Genomic DNA, 13,700 nt, shown 5'->3' with positions numbered 1-13,700 from the left:
AATATCACCGTGAAGCTCATAAAGATGTGCAATTATGGCTAATCAAGAAAATCAAAATAAAATATAAACACTGAAAAAGACACAGCTAAGAAAATAAAATGATACACAATAGATTGGGAGAAGCTACCTGCAAGTCAGACATCTGCTAGTGTATCTGCACTGACAAGGAACTTCTAGTAGCAGTGGCTGCTAGATGCATTGCTGCATCATCAAGCGAAACAGATCTGGAGCTACTACTAAGGCCTGGGGAATTTCATACAGACAGAGCAAATGTAAGTAGTTTCCTGAACTGAGGCAGGATGTGTTCTGTGTAGTGGTTCCACAAGTAACTGTGTTTGTACAGCAATCCACAGATCTAGTCTGTGAGGCGATCTCTGAAGTTCAGGATGCCAGACAAGATCAGGATTCAGGACAAGTAGTCTCAATTGACTTTTCTTGATATCAATTCATTTTACATCTAAAGAATCTCTTTTGTTACTTGTCAGAGATGTAGGGAATGTGGGAATACATATGTTGCTATGGTATGATAATTCTTTCAGTGTGAGCTTCAAGGGTTCAGGTATTAGAGGCTTTGATCTTTGGTGTGGGAGTGTTAGGAGGTGATGCAGGTGTTTAAGAGATGGGGTCTAGTGGAATGCCTTTAGATTGGTGAGGGTGCTGCCCTCAAAAGGGAAGGGATTAATGTAGCTGATATAGGACAAGTTGTAAGAGCAAGCTCGATCCTTCAGTCTCTTTCTGCCATGAGGCCATGAGACCAATTGAAGCCAAGCTAATACAACTATCATTTCCTGGAATCTCTAGAACTATGAGCTAAGTAAAATTCTTTTCTTTGTAAAATTAACCTGCTTCAGGGTTTCAGTGGTAGTAAATACACTCAACAAACTCATGTGTGTGTTACAAATGTGAATACCATGTAGACAGGTAATTTGTTCCTTACTTGTATTGTCCTGGGTGTTCATCTCTTCTGGTATTGAATTCCAGAGAAATTTTAGCATCCAGTCCAATTCCAAAGTAGTTGTTCATGACACATTTTTCTTTGAAGCGTCTGAAATTAGCCAAAGAAGATAGCAAATGTTGGTGCAGGGAAGAAGTACCATTGTCATTACACTGAAACTAGATCTCCTATATACTAGACACAAATCAGAATGCTCTTGAGAGGCACACATGTCCCACTGTGTCAACATCTAACTTAATAAATGTAGTAGACGATGCTCAGGCATGTGGGAAGCTTCAGTGGGAATGGAAGCCAGAGCAAAAAGGCAACATGCATGATTTTAGCCGTCATCTTTGGAGGCCTCAGATATGAATGAGCCATATACAAGGGTTCTTTTTAATTTTTTTAGCTTTTCTTATTCTTATTTTAATTTACATAAAATTAGTAGATTTCCCATTTTTCATGATGCAGATTTAGAAGATAGGGGTTCTTCCCTTCTCTCCTCTACAAGGGATTTTCATGGAAAATTCTAATTATCTTCAATTCTGTTTCTCATGAAATTTTAAAGCTCTTTTGTATAATAAAGGGAAATAGAATGCTTGACTTATTCTACAAAGAACTCTCAACTGTCACAAAGACGAATATAAGAATTGTGTTTTCTACTACTCTTTTTTGCTAATTCTTTTGTGGCATTTTACCTCAAAGAGCAAAATGATCACATATTTGTGGGGTAAAGACTGATAAAAGAGGGAAGACATGTATACAACAACAACAACAACCGCAAAGCAGTCTTTTTGAGTCTCCTGTATTCATCTAGGATGTCAATGTCAAAATTAATGGTATGTCAAAATTACAGTTGGTTCTACCAGCTGGTACAAAATGATTATGCATAGCTCTCCACCAACTTTGCATTCAGTTGCATTCTATCAATAATTTGGAATGGATCATCGTAGGAGGAGTAAGTCAGAGACCCCCCCACACACCCACCCTGCAGAGCTGGTTGTTTGACACTTGCCAATATACTATCAAAACTCATTAGGTAGATCAATGAGACTTCATACATGAACCCAAGCCAATGGAAAGTTAAAGGGAGTGGGGAGGTAAGAAGTAGGAGTAAGAATTTTTTCCTGAAGTAAACTATTTAAGAAATTGCAAATATTTGTTGCTTGTGTTTTTTTCTGAGAAACTGAAAATCAGAACAGCTTAACAATTTTAATAATAGATAACTTTTTTATTTGTTAAAAAGTGATTTTTTTAACCGCAGTCCAGAAATTGGAGTTTTACTAGCAGATATATAAATTGATCTTACTAACAGAGCCCAAAAGGAGTGAACATCACAGAATTTGATGGCTGGAAATAATTCTGAAGAGATAGGTCTAGTGAGACAGACATTCTCGGGTTTATTATCATGTCTCCCAATGATCACTTATTATTTTATATCTAAGTCATTTACTGGTAAGGTTAAAAAGGAAAATAAGCCTATTGAATTAACAAGTAACATTTAGTAAGCGGTTACTAGCTTCTAACACATAGAACACTTTATAGTGGACAATAAACCTATGTAGTAAGTTCTACAATAGTCTGCATCTGACATGTGAGGAAACTGAGATTCAGACTGGTTAAGCTGCTTTTGTAGGTCATGGAAATAGAGTCAGAATTTGATTCTGAATTCCCTGAGGTTGTATTCTTTCCCAGATAGAAGAAGTTATTGAAATGATAAGGTTAAATACTTACATAGTTTCCGGTGTAAAATGTAAGTGTTCCAAGTTAAGGTTGTCTAAGTCCTCATTTTGGAGAGAAGATATAGAAGACAAAGCACCACGAAGACGAGAACCTAGACACAGAAACACCACCTTGGTGTCAGGTGCAAACAAAAATACCTTTATCCGTTATTTAACTTGCGAGGGGGTAGAATCAATCTAAACAACATACCCATAGATAACTTTCAGGGTTTTCATTTCTAAGATAAATTCTCTTGGAAAGATAAGACACTTTCACCGAAAGAGTGGTAAAATGCTAGACTGCTCGCTTGCTGGTAGTGAAAACAGCTTCAAATCTAGGATTTGATTAAGCCAGTCTTTTTAAAGTCACCAATGGGTTCATTTATTCTGGGCACTGGCATGGGGAAAGGAGGGCTGCAGAGTAGGACTATAGCTTCAAGAGAATGCATGAAAGCACATGTTTGTGCTTTAGGAACTAGATAGCAGTGATGAACACTAGAATGGGAAATTAAGAAGAGAAAGATCCTTACGGTGTTGTGGGCTTGTCTGGCTAACACTCTCTCTGTCATCTTCCAGGAAGAAAGTTGAAGTTGAAGTAACATTCTTGAGTGATAAGGATTGTCTGCTTTCCTCATCCAGAGCTAAGAAAAAGAACAGAATGCAGGGAGAAATAATGAAAGGGTGGAATGGAGATTTAGTCACCTCTATTCACATCTATTTTGTTTAGTTAACACCAGTTAGTGTGTGGGTAGATGTTTGACTTCACTTCTGCCCCGTGATGCTGTTTGTTGTGTCAGATTCCCTACAACAGCCACGTGTTTTCATATCTATGATGAACTTTCTGTTTTACAGGCCACTCTTCATTCTGTCACCTGGTGTGCGTGGTTATGAGTAGAGTTGTCAGGGCAGGGGTGGAGAGGGTGAGAAAATCTCTACTCCTCCACATTCATTCTGTCAGTCCATCTGCTTATATGACTTTCGTCCAGGCTTGATCCAATACGATCAAGCTACTCTTGCATTCACATGTCTCAGTCATATCTAGGACTTTAGTATGCTTCATTTCACCAGCATATATGTTGCATAGTGCAAGTGCTCAGCTTGTGCCAAAGTCCATGGGTTGATTTCCTCCCCTAACCAGGGAAGGGGGGTCTTTCTGTGTTCTGTAGCCGCAGGCCACATTTTTAAACATAACATATGTTTACCACAGGGTTATGGTTACATCAGATTAATCTGATCCCTACTACTTGAAAATGAACTCTAGAAATAGAGGCAAACTAACTGTTTAATTCTTTCACAATGCAGGAGGGATATTTCCTCTCACACTTTCTTTGAAAATTGACGGAGATTTCATGTGAAATTCGGAGGCAGAGGATACTAAGGCTGAAAGTCGAAGGCCAACAAAAGGAAATTCCTTATTACGAGGGACTTTTGCTCATTTCTAAATAGCTCAGTTAGAACACACCTGGCTTAGGGCTGGTGTGGTGGTGTAACAGACTTAATCTTCCACCTACAAGGGCCAGTATCCCATATGGGTGCTGCTTTGTGTCTGGGATACTCTAGCCCTGATCCAGTTCCCTGCAGAAGAAGATGGGTAAAGTCCGTGGGCCCCTGCATCTACATGGGAGACCTGAAGGAAGCTCCTGGTTTTGGATCAGCTCAACTCCAGTTGTTGTGGTCATCTGGAGAGTGAACCAGCAGGAGGGTGATATCTCTCTCTTCCTCCATCTCTCTCTGTCTCTCCTCACTGTGTAAAATCTGCCTTTCAAATAAAAGTAAATAAATAAATTTAAAAAACCCCACTTAGCTTTATACCGCCTATTGATTTTTTTTTTCAAATAAACCATGAGGGAGAAATTGATCACAGAAGTGTTAAGGGAAGGAGTTGGGGGAGTTGAAAGAGTTTTCATACTGAGTCAGAAGACTCCAGATTGTCATGTGTTCTGGGCAGTGTCCATCAGCTCCAGAGCCACCAGGACCACTCTCTAGTCTTGTGCCTGATTACCACTGTATAGGACATACAGGAATGAAAATTACTTTCTTTCTAAAATAGCAATAGGCTTGGCTTTTGGGAGGGAAAAAATCCCACCCCTGGTGGTGGGAACTAACAGAGCTTTGAACTGCGCCACTTAAAATTTGAATGTTTGTTCCAAGAAATGAATAGAACTAGTTCAGTCCCTGGGAGATAGGAGGAGCCAAAGTGGCAAATTATCAGAACTGAAACTTTTCAAGTCAGCAGAATCTGAGGAGTGACTTTGAATATAATCTAAATGCAGAATCTAGTCAATGTGAATGCAGAGTTTCAATAGGGAAAGTCATATAGCAAACATAGAGTTAGGGAAACGGGTAAACACCTCACTAGGGATTTTTCCTTTCCTCTGCCCCAGTCACCACAACCTTACGTATCTTACCTTGTTCAACCTGGAATATGATGAGTTTCAAGGATTTCTGGAGTTTATGGGCCCTTGTGGCCAACTCTAACTTAGAATTGCCTATATGGTCCATTTGGGAGACACAGGGCTTTCCATCTGATTTGCCACCATCTGCATGTACTGCAGCTCCTTTCTTAGCAGAGATAGCTGCTACATCCTCAGCCAGGACATCAACCAGGACACTCAGCTTCTCATACATTAGGTCGCTCTGTATGGGGAGGAAGGAGATGGGACACTGTCATTAGGGGCTGGTGCTTTAGAGGATCGAATAATAAAGAACAGAGATGGTATAGTTGGGAGGTGGAAAGGGATAGTGGCTGTGTAGGACACTTAGCATAGAAAGCCTCATGCAGTGAGTTGAAGTATATTGGGGAAAGGACGTGAGTAGATGTGATGAAATAATCAACAGGGACTCAACATGCATCATTTGTTGCTGAACAGCCCCATGCATCAATGTATATGGCCAAATGTTTCTCATGTCACAATGATTTCCAGAATTATTTGTTAACAAGGAGAACTTGAGGAAAGAAGTATTTCTAGAATGGCATTTCCATATGTATGCTCCTATGGATGTGGGCTTGCTTCTCAAGGGTATTTGGTATCTGCCTTTATATAGTTTATGCTTTTGAGTCCCACTTGAGAGTTGGTGAGAAGAGGTAAGTCACTTTTTTGTATCTCCATGTTCTAGGGCACTTGTGAGGATGGAATTCAGAAACACAGTAAAAGCACTTAGGACAGTCCTTGGCAGAGTGAGTACTAGGAAAGCGATAGCTCTTGTTGGATGAATATCAGCATATTTTTGTGTGTATTTGTATGTACGCATTTCAAAGCATGTTCTGGTATAAATCGGGTGCACACATGCATGGTGAACACTTATGTCTTATTCTGGACAGATGCTTTTCAAATGTTAACATACATGCACTGAATCTGCATGCTTGGTGCCATTCTTCATTTGGAAAGGATAGAACTTTGACGGGACTGGACCTACCCTATCAAGAAATCCTACCCAGTCCCCCAGCTTGTCCTCCATTTGTAATGAGAGACACTTCCCTTTATTGAAAAGGAGCTCCTGGCTCCACAAAATGCATTGGACAAGACAAATGGAAACTTACTTTCAAAATCACAGACTCTATTGCTGTGTTATTCTGCTTGATGTGACTCCAGGCCTTTACAACATCAGTCACAAAATCTTCAACTGCTGAGCACAGGAATCTACAAAGATAGGATGGATAATATGATATGTCATGTCATGGACCAGGAGTGACGCTCACAGCCTTTCCTTCTTATAACATTATTAGTCTTCATCTTCTTCCTTTGCCTTGCTTTCCTGATCTTTCCTCTCTCTCCTTTCTTCCTGTTCTTTTCTCCCCTGTTTGCCTCACCTGCTGTCTCTCTCGTTCTCTCATGTTTTTTTTTCTGTACATGTGAAATTTGCTCCATCTCCACTCTAATGCAGTTTCACATCGCTTCTCAGCTCAAACATCCAAGAGAGTTAAACTAGCATTTCTTAGTCCTTAGTTTCCAGTAAACAGAATTTACATAGCACCATGACTCAAATTTTCACTCTGGGTCAGTCAGCTCTGTTCAGGGGCAAAACTTAGTACAAAAATTAATGGCATTGAAAGGTCGCTGGGGGGGGGGGATGTTTTCACAGGAGGTTATCATACACTGAACAAAACTCTCTGCCTCCACCCAGGAATTCCAAGTGAGAGAAATGATGAGTATTGAGAAGAAGTTATAGGCAGGCACCAAAGAGCCTTGCACCATTTTCAAAGACAGAAAGCAAAATGCCCATATTGTGATGAGCTGCACTATGCTCTTGAATGGTCTGGATTGTTCTGTTTCCCCTTTGTAATCCTCCTTCCAAGACTCTGGCTTGAAGTTTTAATTTTTTGAAGCAGCAGGAACCCTCATTTCAATCTTATCTTTCTTTTCTAAATTTTCCATTTGGAAAGTTTAGTTAGGAAAAATTCCATTTGAAATGCTAAACATACCATTTCATTCCCTAAACTCCTCAAGCTCTTAAAATCAACCCTGTATCTGACTTGGATTCCCAAACTCTGAGGGACAAAAACACCCCAAGAAAGACTGACCTGGTTGCAATGATCATTTCTGTGGAATATTTGGCTTTCAGCACTTTGTTCAGCTCAGCAGTTGCAGATTCTAAGTGTTGGACGGCAGCAGCCTGAGGGTTTGAAAAGGGTATTCAGTCCTGGAATCACTGCACTGTGACGCAACATGTTGTCCACTCTCATCCCCCACAGCCCTATGGTTTCTTATTTGCTTTACCAGCAACTCAACTATTTTCTTTTGGAAATAATCACAAAGGACTCATTGAAGAGCCTGAATCAGAGAATTTTTGAGATAATCTTAGACCTATAGTTATTCTTAAAAAAAGAGAAACATTCTATTTCCTGATATTTAAATGAATAATCATGTGAGGAGATTAGAAGTCATATGGAGGGAAACACTGTTTGCTCCATGTTTTCACTGACCAAACAGTCTTGTAACATCTAGCCACTAAACACTAGAACTGGGATTCAAATCTACATCTTTCCAAAGTCTAACTGCCACCTCTTAAATACTACTACTACTACTAATAGCACCTACTTAATAGTAATGACTACATGCCAGGTTCTGTTCTAATTTGTGTGTCCTTTTTTCATGTAATCCTCACAACAACCCAAAAGGATTATTTATTAGCCATTCCCATTTCTCAGAGAAGAAATAAGGTACAGAGAAAGAGCAATTAATAAGCTACAGAGGTGGAATTCAGTTCTAGGTAGTCTGATTCTTTGGTCTGTCCTCTTGGTTAAAACTTCTGCTCCTCCCCCTATCAGCCCAATGCTCAAACATCTACCAGGTCCTGATAAATCTATTTCTTCACTATGTCTCAAATGCGTCCACTGGGCCTCATTCTTGTCACTCCTTCACCAGTTTAAGTCACTACCATCTCTTGCCTGGACAACTAGCAATTCTTAGCTGTTCTCCCTACTTTCAATTGCTTTTCCATACACCATAGAGTATCACTGCTTACAAAATGGATAGCTATATTAGGAAGCAAGTGCACTAAATGTTAATGGTAGAATACACCATTTCAGCTTTGTTGTACGTTTGGAAATAATCATAATATAAAATCCCTTCTATTCTCATTGCTTTTAGGATAAAATCCAAACCTACTACCATGGCTTACTAGGTCCTTTTTGGTTTGACCCCTGATTATTTCTCCAACCTCATCTTAGTCAATCTTCCCTGCATGCCTCCTTCCTGGTACCTTTGTCAAGTCATGAATGTGCTTCAATTCCATAAATATTGCAGCTGTTTCCTTGCCTTTGGACAATGAGTGTTTTTAATCTGTCTGGAACAGGTCTTCTCTTTCTTGCACTCCTGGCTAACTCTCTGATCTCTGTTTTTTCAGGTCTCCTTTGAAATGAAACTTCTTCAGAGAAGCTTTCCCTGATTCCCCCCCCCCCCCCAGATTTTACACATATATCTATATACTGACCGCTGTGCATATTTCCGATTCTACTCCTTTCTATTGTAATGCCCATGCTACTTCATTTAAAACATTTATTTTTCTATCTCTGGGTTGAGTATGAGCACCATGACAGCAGGGACTGTGTTGTTCTTTACCCTCTCACATAAAAGAACAGCTTCTAGAAGAGTAGGCACTCACATGACACAGTTACTCCCTAAATATTTTTAGTGAATTAATAGCAAGTGGCGGAATGGATTATTTCCCCAATGTTGAACAGAATTTTTGGTAAATAGCTAGGCCTCAGTGATCTCATCTTCATCAAGCCTATGGACAATACAAAAACTTCTCTCTTGGCTTTGTCTATTATTTTACTATAATCAGGCTGTTGGCCTGAGGTGGAGCTGTGCAGCAGTTACCTCAAATCGTGGGATGTCCATTTCCACCTGTCCTCTTGGCAACGGAATTTGTCTGGGAGTTTCGCGGATCATCACACTCCATCTGAAATGAAGTTAAAAGACGAACTGATACTCAAAGTTCCATTTCACCCCAACTTGAAATCAATGCTTCACAGGTTAAAAGAGACCTAAAGTGTTATGTGGCAGAGGATGACCAAGCTATTTCTACTCATCTACTCTCAAGGTATACCACAAGAGACCTATTTTATTTTATGAAATGCCCTCCCTGGTTTCAGAAAGAAATGCTTCTTAACCATAAGTAATCATTCAGATCATCTGAGATACTTTTGTAAAACACATAAACCATGATTCTGCCGCAAAAACTACTTGAATGAAAATCTTTGTGGTTGAGCTTAGAGTGTGATATCCTGCTCCAGGAGATTGTTATGAGCAGCCATCAATTAAATGCTCACATATGCCCAAACACAGATAATTACTCATCTCAGGAGAGGGGATGGTAATATTCTTTCTTTTTTAGAACAGAGATGATCTAAGCCATTGATTCTGAGTTGGAGCGCTCCCTTTAGTCTATACTGTTGACAGCATAGACTATACTTAGGACACTACAGACTATTTTCCAAGAAGCCATGCTTACACAGGTAATTGGTCATGTAATTTGAAAGAGATGCACAGAATCCATGAAATATCTCTATGGGACCCTTGGTCTAGAATCTCTTAGGTTTCAAGAGGTGCTTCCATGATATTTGAAAGATAAATGGCACACTTTAGTTTCCCGAGTGGCAAACCCCTCCAACTTCCCCCAACTGTTCTACTTTTGAGCCAGAAGGGAAATAAGGCTCTCTGAGAAAGGTTAGAGTATTCCTGACTGATATTATATAACTGGAAAGAACTCATGTGGGAGTGAAAAAGATGCAAGGACCTGGTCTTTTGGCCACTCACCTGTCTAGTATCCTCACACTGGCCTGCTCCACTCTGCTGAGAATTTCCAAAGGTGACTTGTTCCTGTTCCAGAATGCACCCCAGCCGAGGACACGTGCCAGATCATTACCAGTTCCAAGTGGGATGACTGCCAGCTGACACTGGAGGAACAAAAGGAGACACATCCATTTCAGACAGTTCTACCAAGGTTCTACCCATGAAAGAACCCAGAAGGTAACATTTGGGAAGAACTGCAGTCTTAAAGACAATGGCTTTAAGAGACATCACATTCTAGGAAGCATGATGGGAGGATGCTTGAAGTTGAGCGGGTTTTACTCTAAGAAGTTGGGCCCATTTTCAGCGTTATAAAACTCAGTAAAGTCAATAAAGGTAAAGTTGCTACAAAATCCCAATATTCACAGCCATGATTGTTTGCTTGCTTATTATTTTTTATCCATGTTTATAAAAGAGAAATATAACTACACATGTCTACGTAGCCTGGGCCAAGGTAGGAGAGTGCCTCAGGAGACACAGCAACTCATGGAGGAAGAACTGTGGACTTCCCAGGAGGAGGGACGTTTTTGTCACTTTTGAGAGTCAGGAAATAAAGCCTTCGGCTTTAGCAGAGGAAGGAAATTGGGGGCTGAATGTTGCACAAAGCCACTTCATATCTACATGTTTCCTCCTCTTACCTCTTCACTTTAAAGACTGGAGAATCAAGTCAACTCTTATTTCTCCTTTATATGAGTGACAACAAAATGATGTAGGTGAGTAGGCTGAGAGTAGGAATCTACCATTCAAGTTTGACTATACAGCCTATGGGAAATACATATTTTACAAGTAGGGAAAATAAGGACTTCTTGGGGTTAAAATATGTGTATCAACTATCTCTAGCAGTGGCTAAAATGTGGCAACTAGGTACTCACCCTTTCGTGCAATCCAAAGGCATCAATCAAGGATAGGACCCAGCTCACGCTGCCATCTCCGCCGCAAACCAGAACACGAAAGCGAGCAAAATTCTTGAACATGCATAGCCTGGAAGGAAGGAGAAAGGAGGTCATTTCATGAAATAAGGATTTTACAATTTTTTACAATGTATTCTGGACTCAAGCACTGCTTCAGCATCTCTCTAACAGGCTACCTGCCTTCTTCCCCTTAGTACCTGTTTTTGCACATACCTATGACCACAGGTTATTACCCTGAGATCAGATCTTGCCTCAATTTGCACTCTTCAGTGCCCAAGCTTGCTCTGGAAGCCACTAGTAACCTAAGCAAAACCATATGCTACAGCCCAGGGAGAATACCTTGCATGGTAATCAGTAGGCTACCCTCTGCGTAGACAGATGGTGCCCAAATTAAACAGATTTGTAATAACGATTACTTTTGGCTCTGAGGGGGGAAAAATGAATGGCAGGAAAGACAGATAAACAATATCCATTTGTCTTTTTGTCTGAGGTGGGAGGCATCGTTTTACCTCTTCCAATCAGAAAAGATGAGGCAAATTTGGGAACAGGACTTGGGCTTAAAGGGAACACTGAAAGAGGGTTAAATGTTCTCCAACAAATCAACCAAAATGTTCTTCCGTTACGCATTTACACCCTGCTCTGACAAAACAGATATTTCCTGTGCAGATACAAGCCCTGATCCCAGGAATCCTATCCTAGTCTATTCTGTGTACACAGGGGAATCCCTGCCACATAGCCAGCTATATCCTTTATCCCACTTACCCTGCTTCAGGTCCACCCTTTGAGAGGTCAAATACTTGAGACGGGTTTAGATATTGCTTGAATTTCCTGAGAAAAACGATCCCTTGATGATCACCACTTTTGGAGTTAATGAAGATGAGAAGGGGGCATGAACAGGCAGATGACCAGTCGAGATTCCAGTAGTCTGGAGATACTACTAACTGACCTGATAGACACAGAAAGAAGAAAAAGGGAAGAACGCCATTGAGATGCAAGTGAATTATTTCATATCACCGCATTTCACTAAGACGTTTTACATCCCAGTCCCAGTCTCCTGAGATTGAAGAGCAGTTGGAAAATCAAAACATCAATCAAAGTGCCTTAGAAGTCTGTAGATTTTTCAGGCAAATGACCACAGTGACTACTGTGCTGAGTGACTACTGCACACTGTGCATCATGTCAGAGACTAGCAAAGGCATTGTCCTGGGTTTTGATCTGTGGGGATGGACCCATATACAAGAAACTCAAGAACTTGGTACCAAAAATGAGGAGTAGTGAAACTCTGGGAGAATTGAGGAAAGAGGGGATTAAGAGCTCTGGGGGGAGAACCAGCACAGCAACTGTCTGTCTTTTTCTGTCTGAGATAGCTTGGTTCTCACCATGAGAAGAGACCAGGTCAGGAATGAGGGCGAGGGAAGGTTGTCATGTAGCCAGGTGCAAATGCCAGAACATTATCAATGTGGCATGGAGCAAAGAGCTTTCATCACTTCTCTGAGGTCCTGGCACAGCAATCCGTGTGATCACACCAACTTCGAGGGAAAACAAGGCTATGGGGAAATTGTCTGAATGGGAGGGAAGCTTTTATTAATCCCCTAGCACTGAAGTTACCCGTGATGAAGTGGCAATAAAGTAGTCTAAAGAGCCACAGCCTGCCAGCTCTTGCTCAGTCTTAGAACCTGTTGGCAAGGAGACAGGCAACAAGCAATGGTCCTTCACAGAGAGAGATACCAGACCTCAGAGCAAGGCCCCAAAGATCCAAGTGCACGGCTTGCCAGGAATGCCCTGGCAAAAAATAAGTGCACAGGGCCAGAAGCACATGGCTTACTCTTAAGTGGGGTCAGAGGGAGGGCAGTTGAGATGTCCCATTTGTTGTAGCCTGAAGGGAAATCTGTTTAAACAGAGATCATGGCTGTTTTGTCTGGAAAGAAAAATAAATCTAAGAGTTTCTTCTACGGGTCAATTCCCACTCACTGGCCAGTAGGGCTGGAAGGCATCTTCCTTCAACTAGCCAGTTATACTGCAAAATTTTCAGTCCTTGTCAGATTCATGGCTACAAGGGGAGTCTGCTGCATCCTTTGCATAGAATAGCTTAGAAGTGGTCACTTTCCCTGAATATATTATCCAAACTAACATTCCTTTCAACAGTTTTTTAAAAAGAAAACAAGGCAATGTTTTGATACACTAATAACATGATTAATATATTAAGGTGCTATGTAACACAAGCCACATGGAGGACAATTTAACAACATCTAAGGAAATTGCCAAGGCTCATGTATTTTCACCTAGTAACTCCACTTTTGGGGATTTTTCCATGCCTGTGTATGTACAAACAACATGTGTGGGGTTGTTCATTGCAGCATTATTTGCAATAGCAAAGGAATAACGAACATCAAAATAAGCATGAGTGAGAGGCTAGTTAAACAATTCATGGTATATAAATAATGGGATATCTTGTAGCTGTAAAAGGAGTGAGAAATTGGGCTGGAATTGTGGAATAACAAGTTAAACCACCTTAGGGTATTAATCTGTCATTTTTTTATGCTGGCACCTCATATTCCCCTAACAGTTCAAGGTCTGGGTGCTCTACTTCTGATCCAGCTCTCTGTTACTGTGCCTGGGAAACCATCAGAAGATTGCCCAAGGGCCTGGCATGGTGGCCTTGTGGCTAAAGTCCTCGCCTTGCATGCACTGAGGTCCTATATGGGTGCTGGTTCATGTCCTGGCTGCTCTACTTCCCATCCAGCTCCCTGCTTGTAGCCTGGAAAAGCAGTCGCGGATGCTTTGGGACCCTGCACCCACGTGGGAGACCTGGAACAGGCTCCTGGCTTCGGATCACCTT

The 13,700-nt window shown here is 40.9% G+C and overlaps 1 protein-coding gene across 1 annotated transcript in view; it reads right to left on the bottom strand.

Annotated features, from left to right (window-relative positions):
• Positions 1 to 13,700, bottom strand: part of DGKK (diacylglycerol kinase kappa) — a 98,052-nt gene that overhangs the window by 15,141 nt on the left and 69,211 nt on the right. Inside the window, exons 10-19 of the mRNA XM_041001563.1 lie at positions 11,624 to 11,807; positions 10,823 to 10,931; positions 9,918 to 10,057; positions 8,979 to 9,060; positions 7,178 to 7,269; positions 6,197 to 6,296; positions 5,064 to 5,292; positions 3,186 to 3,296; positions 2,669 to 2,768; positions 938 to 1,045 (exon numbers count right to left, since the gene is read on the bottom strand). Coding sequence (XP_040857497.1) covers positions 938 to 1,045; positions 2,669 to 2,768; positions 3,186 to 3,296; positions 5,064 to 5,292; positions 6,197 to 6,296; positions 7,178 to 7,269; positions 8,979 to 9,060; positions 9,918 to 10,057; positions 10,823 to 10,931; positions 11,624 to 11,807 — 1,255 coding nt within the window. The remainder of the gene's footprint in view (positions 1 to 937; positions 1,046 to 2,668; positions 2,769 to 3,185; positions 3,297 to 5,063; positions 5,293 to 6,196; positions 6,297 to 7,177; positions 7,270 to 8,978; positions 9,061 to 9,917; positions 10,058 to 10,822; positions 10,932 to 11,623; positions 11,808 to 13,700) is intronic.

The sequence above is a fragment of the Ochotona curzoniae genome, unplaced genomic scaffold (assembly GCF_017591425.1).
Source record: "Ochotona curzoniae isolate NIBS_2020 unplaced genomic scaffold, NIBS_Ocur_1.0 contig_1274, whole genome shotgun sequence".
NCBI classification, from domain to species: domain Eukaryota; kingdom Metazoa; phylum Chordata; class Mammalia; order Lagomorpha; family Ochotonidae; genus Ochotona; species Ochotona curzoniae.
The sequence above is the reverse complement of the archived record's forward strand: the minus strand, read 5'-3'. Positions and strand labels throughout refer to the sequence as shown.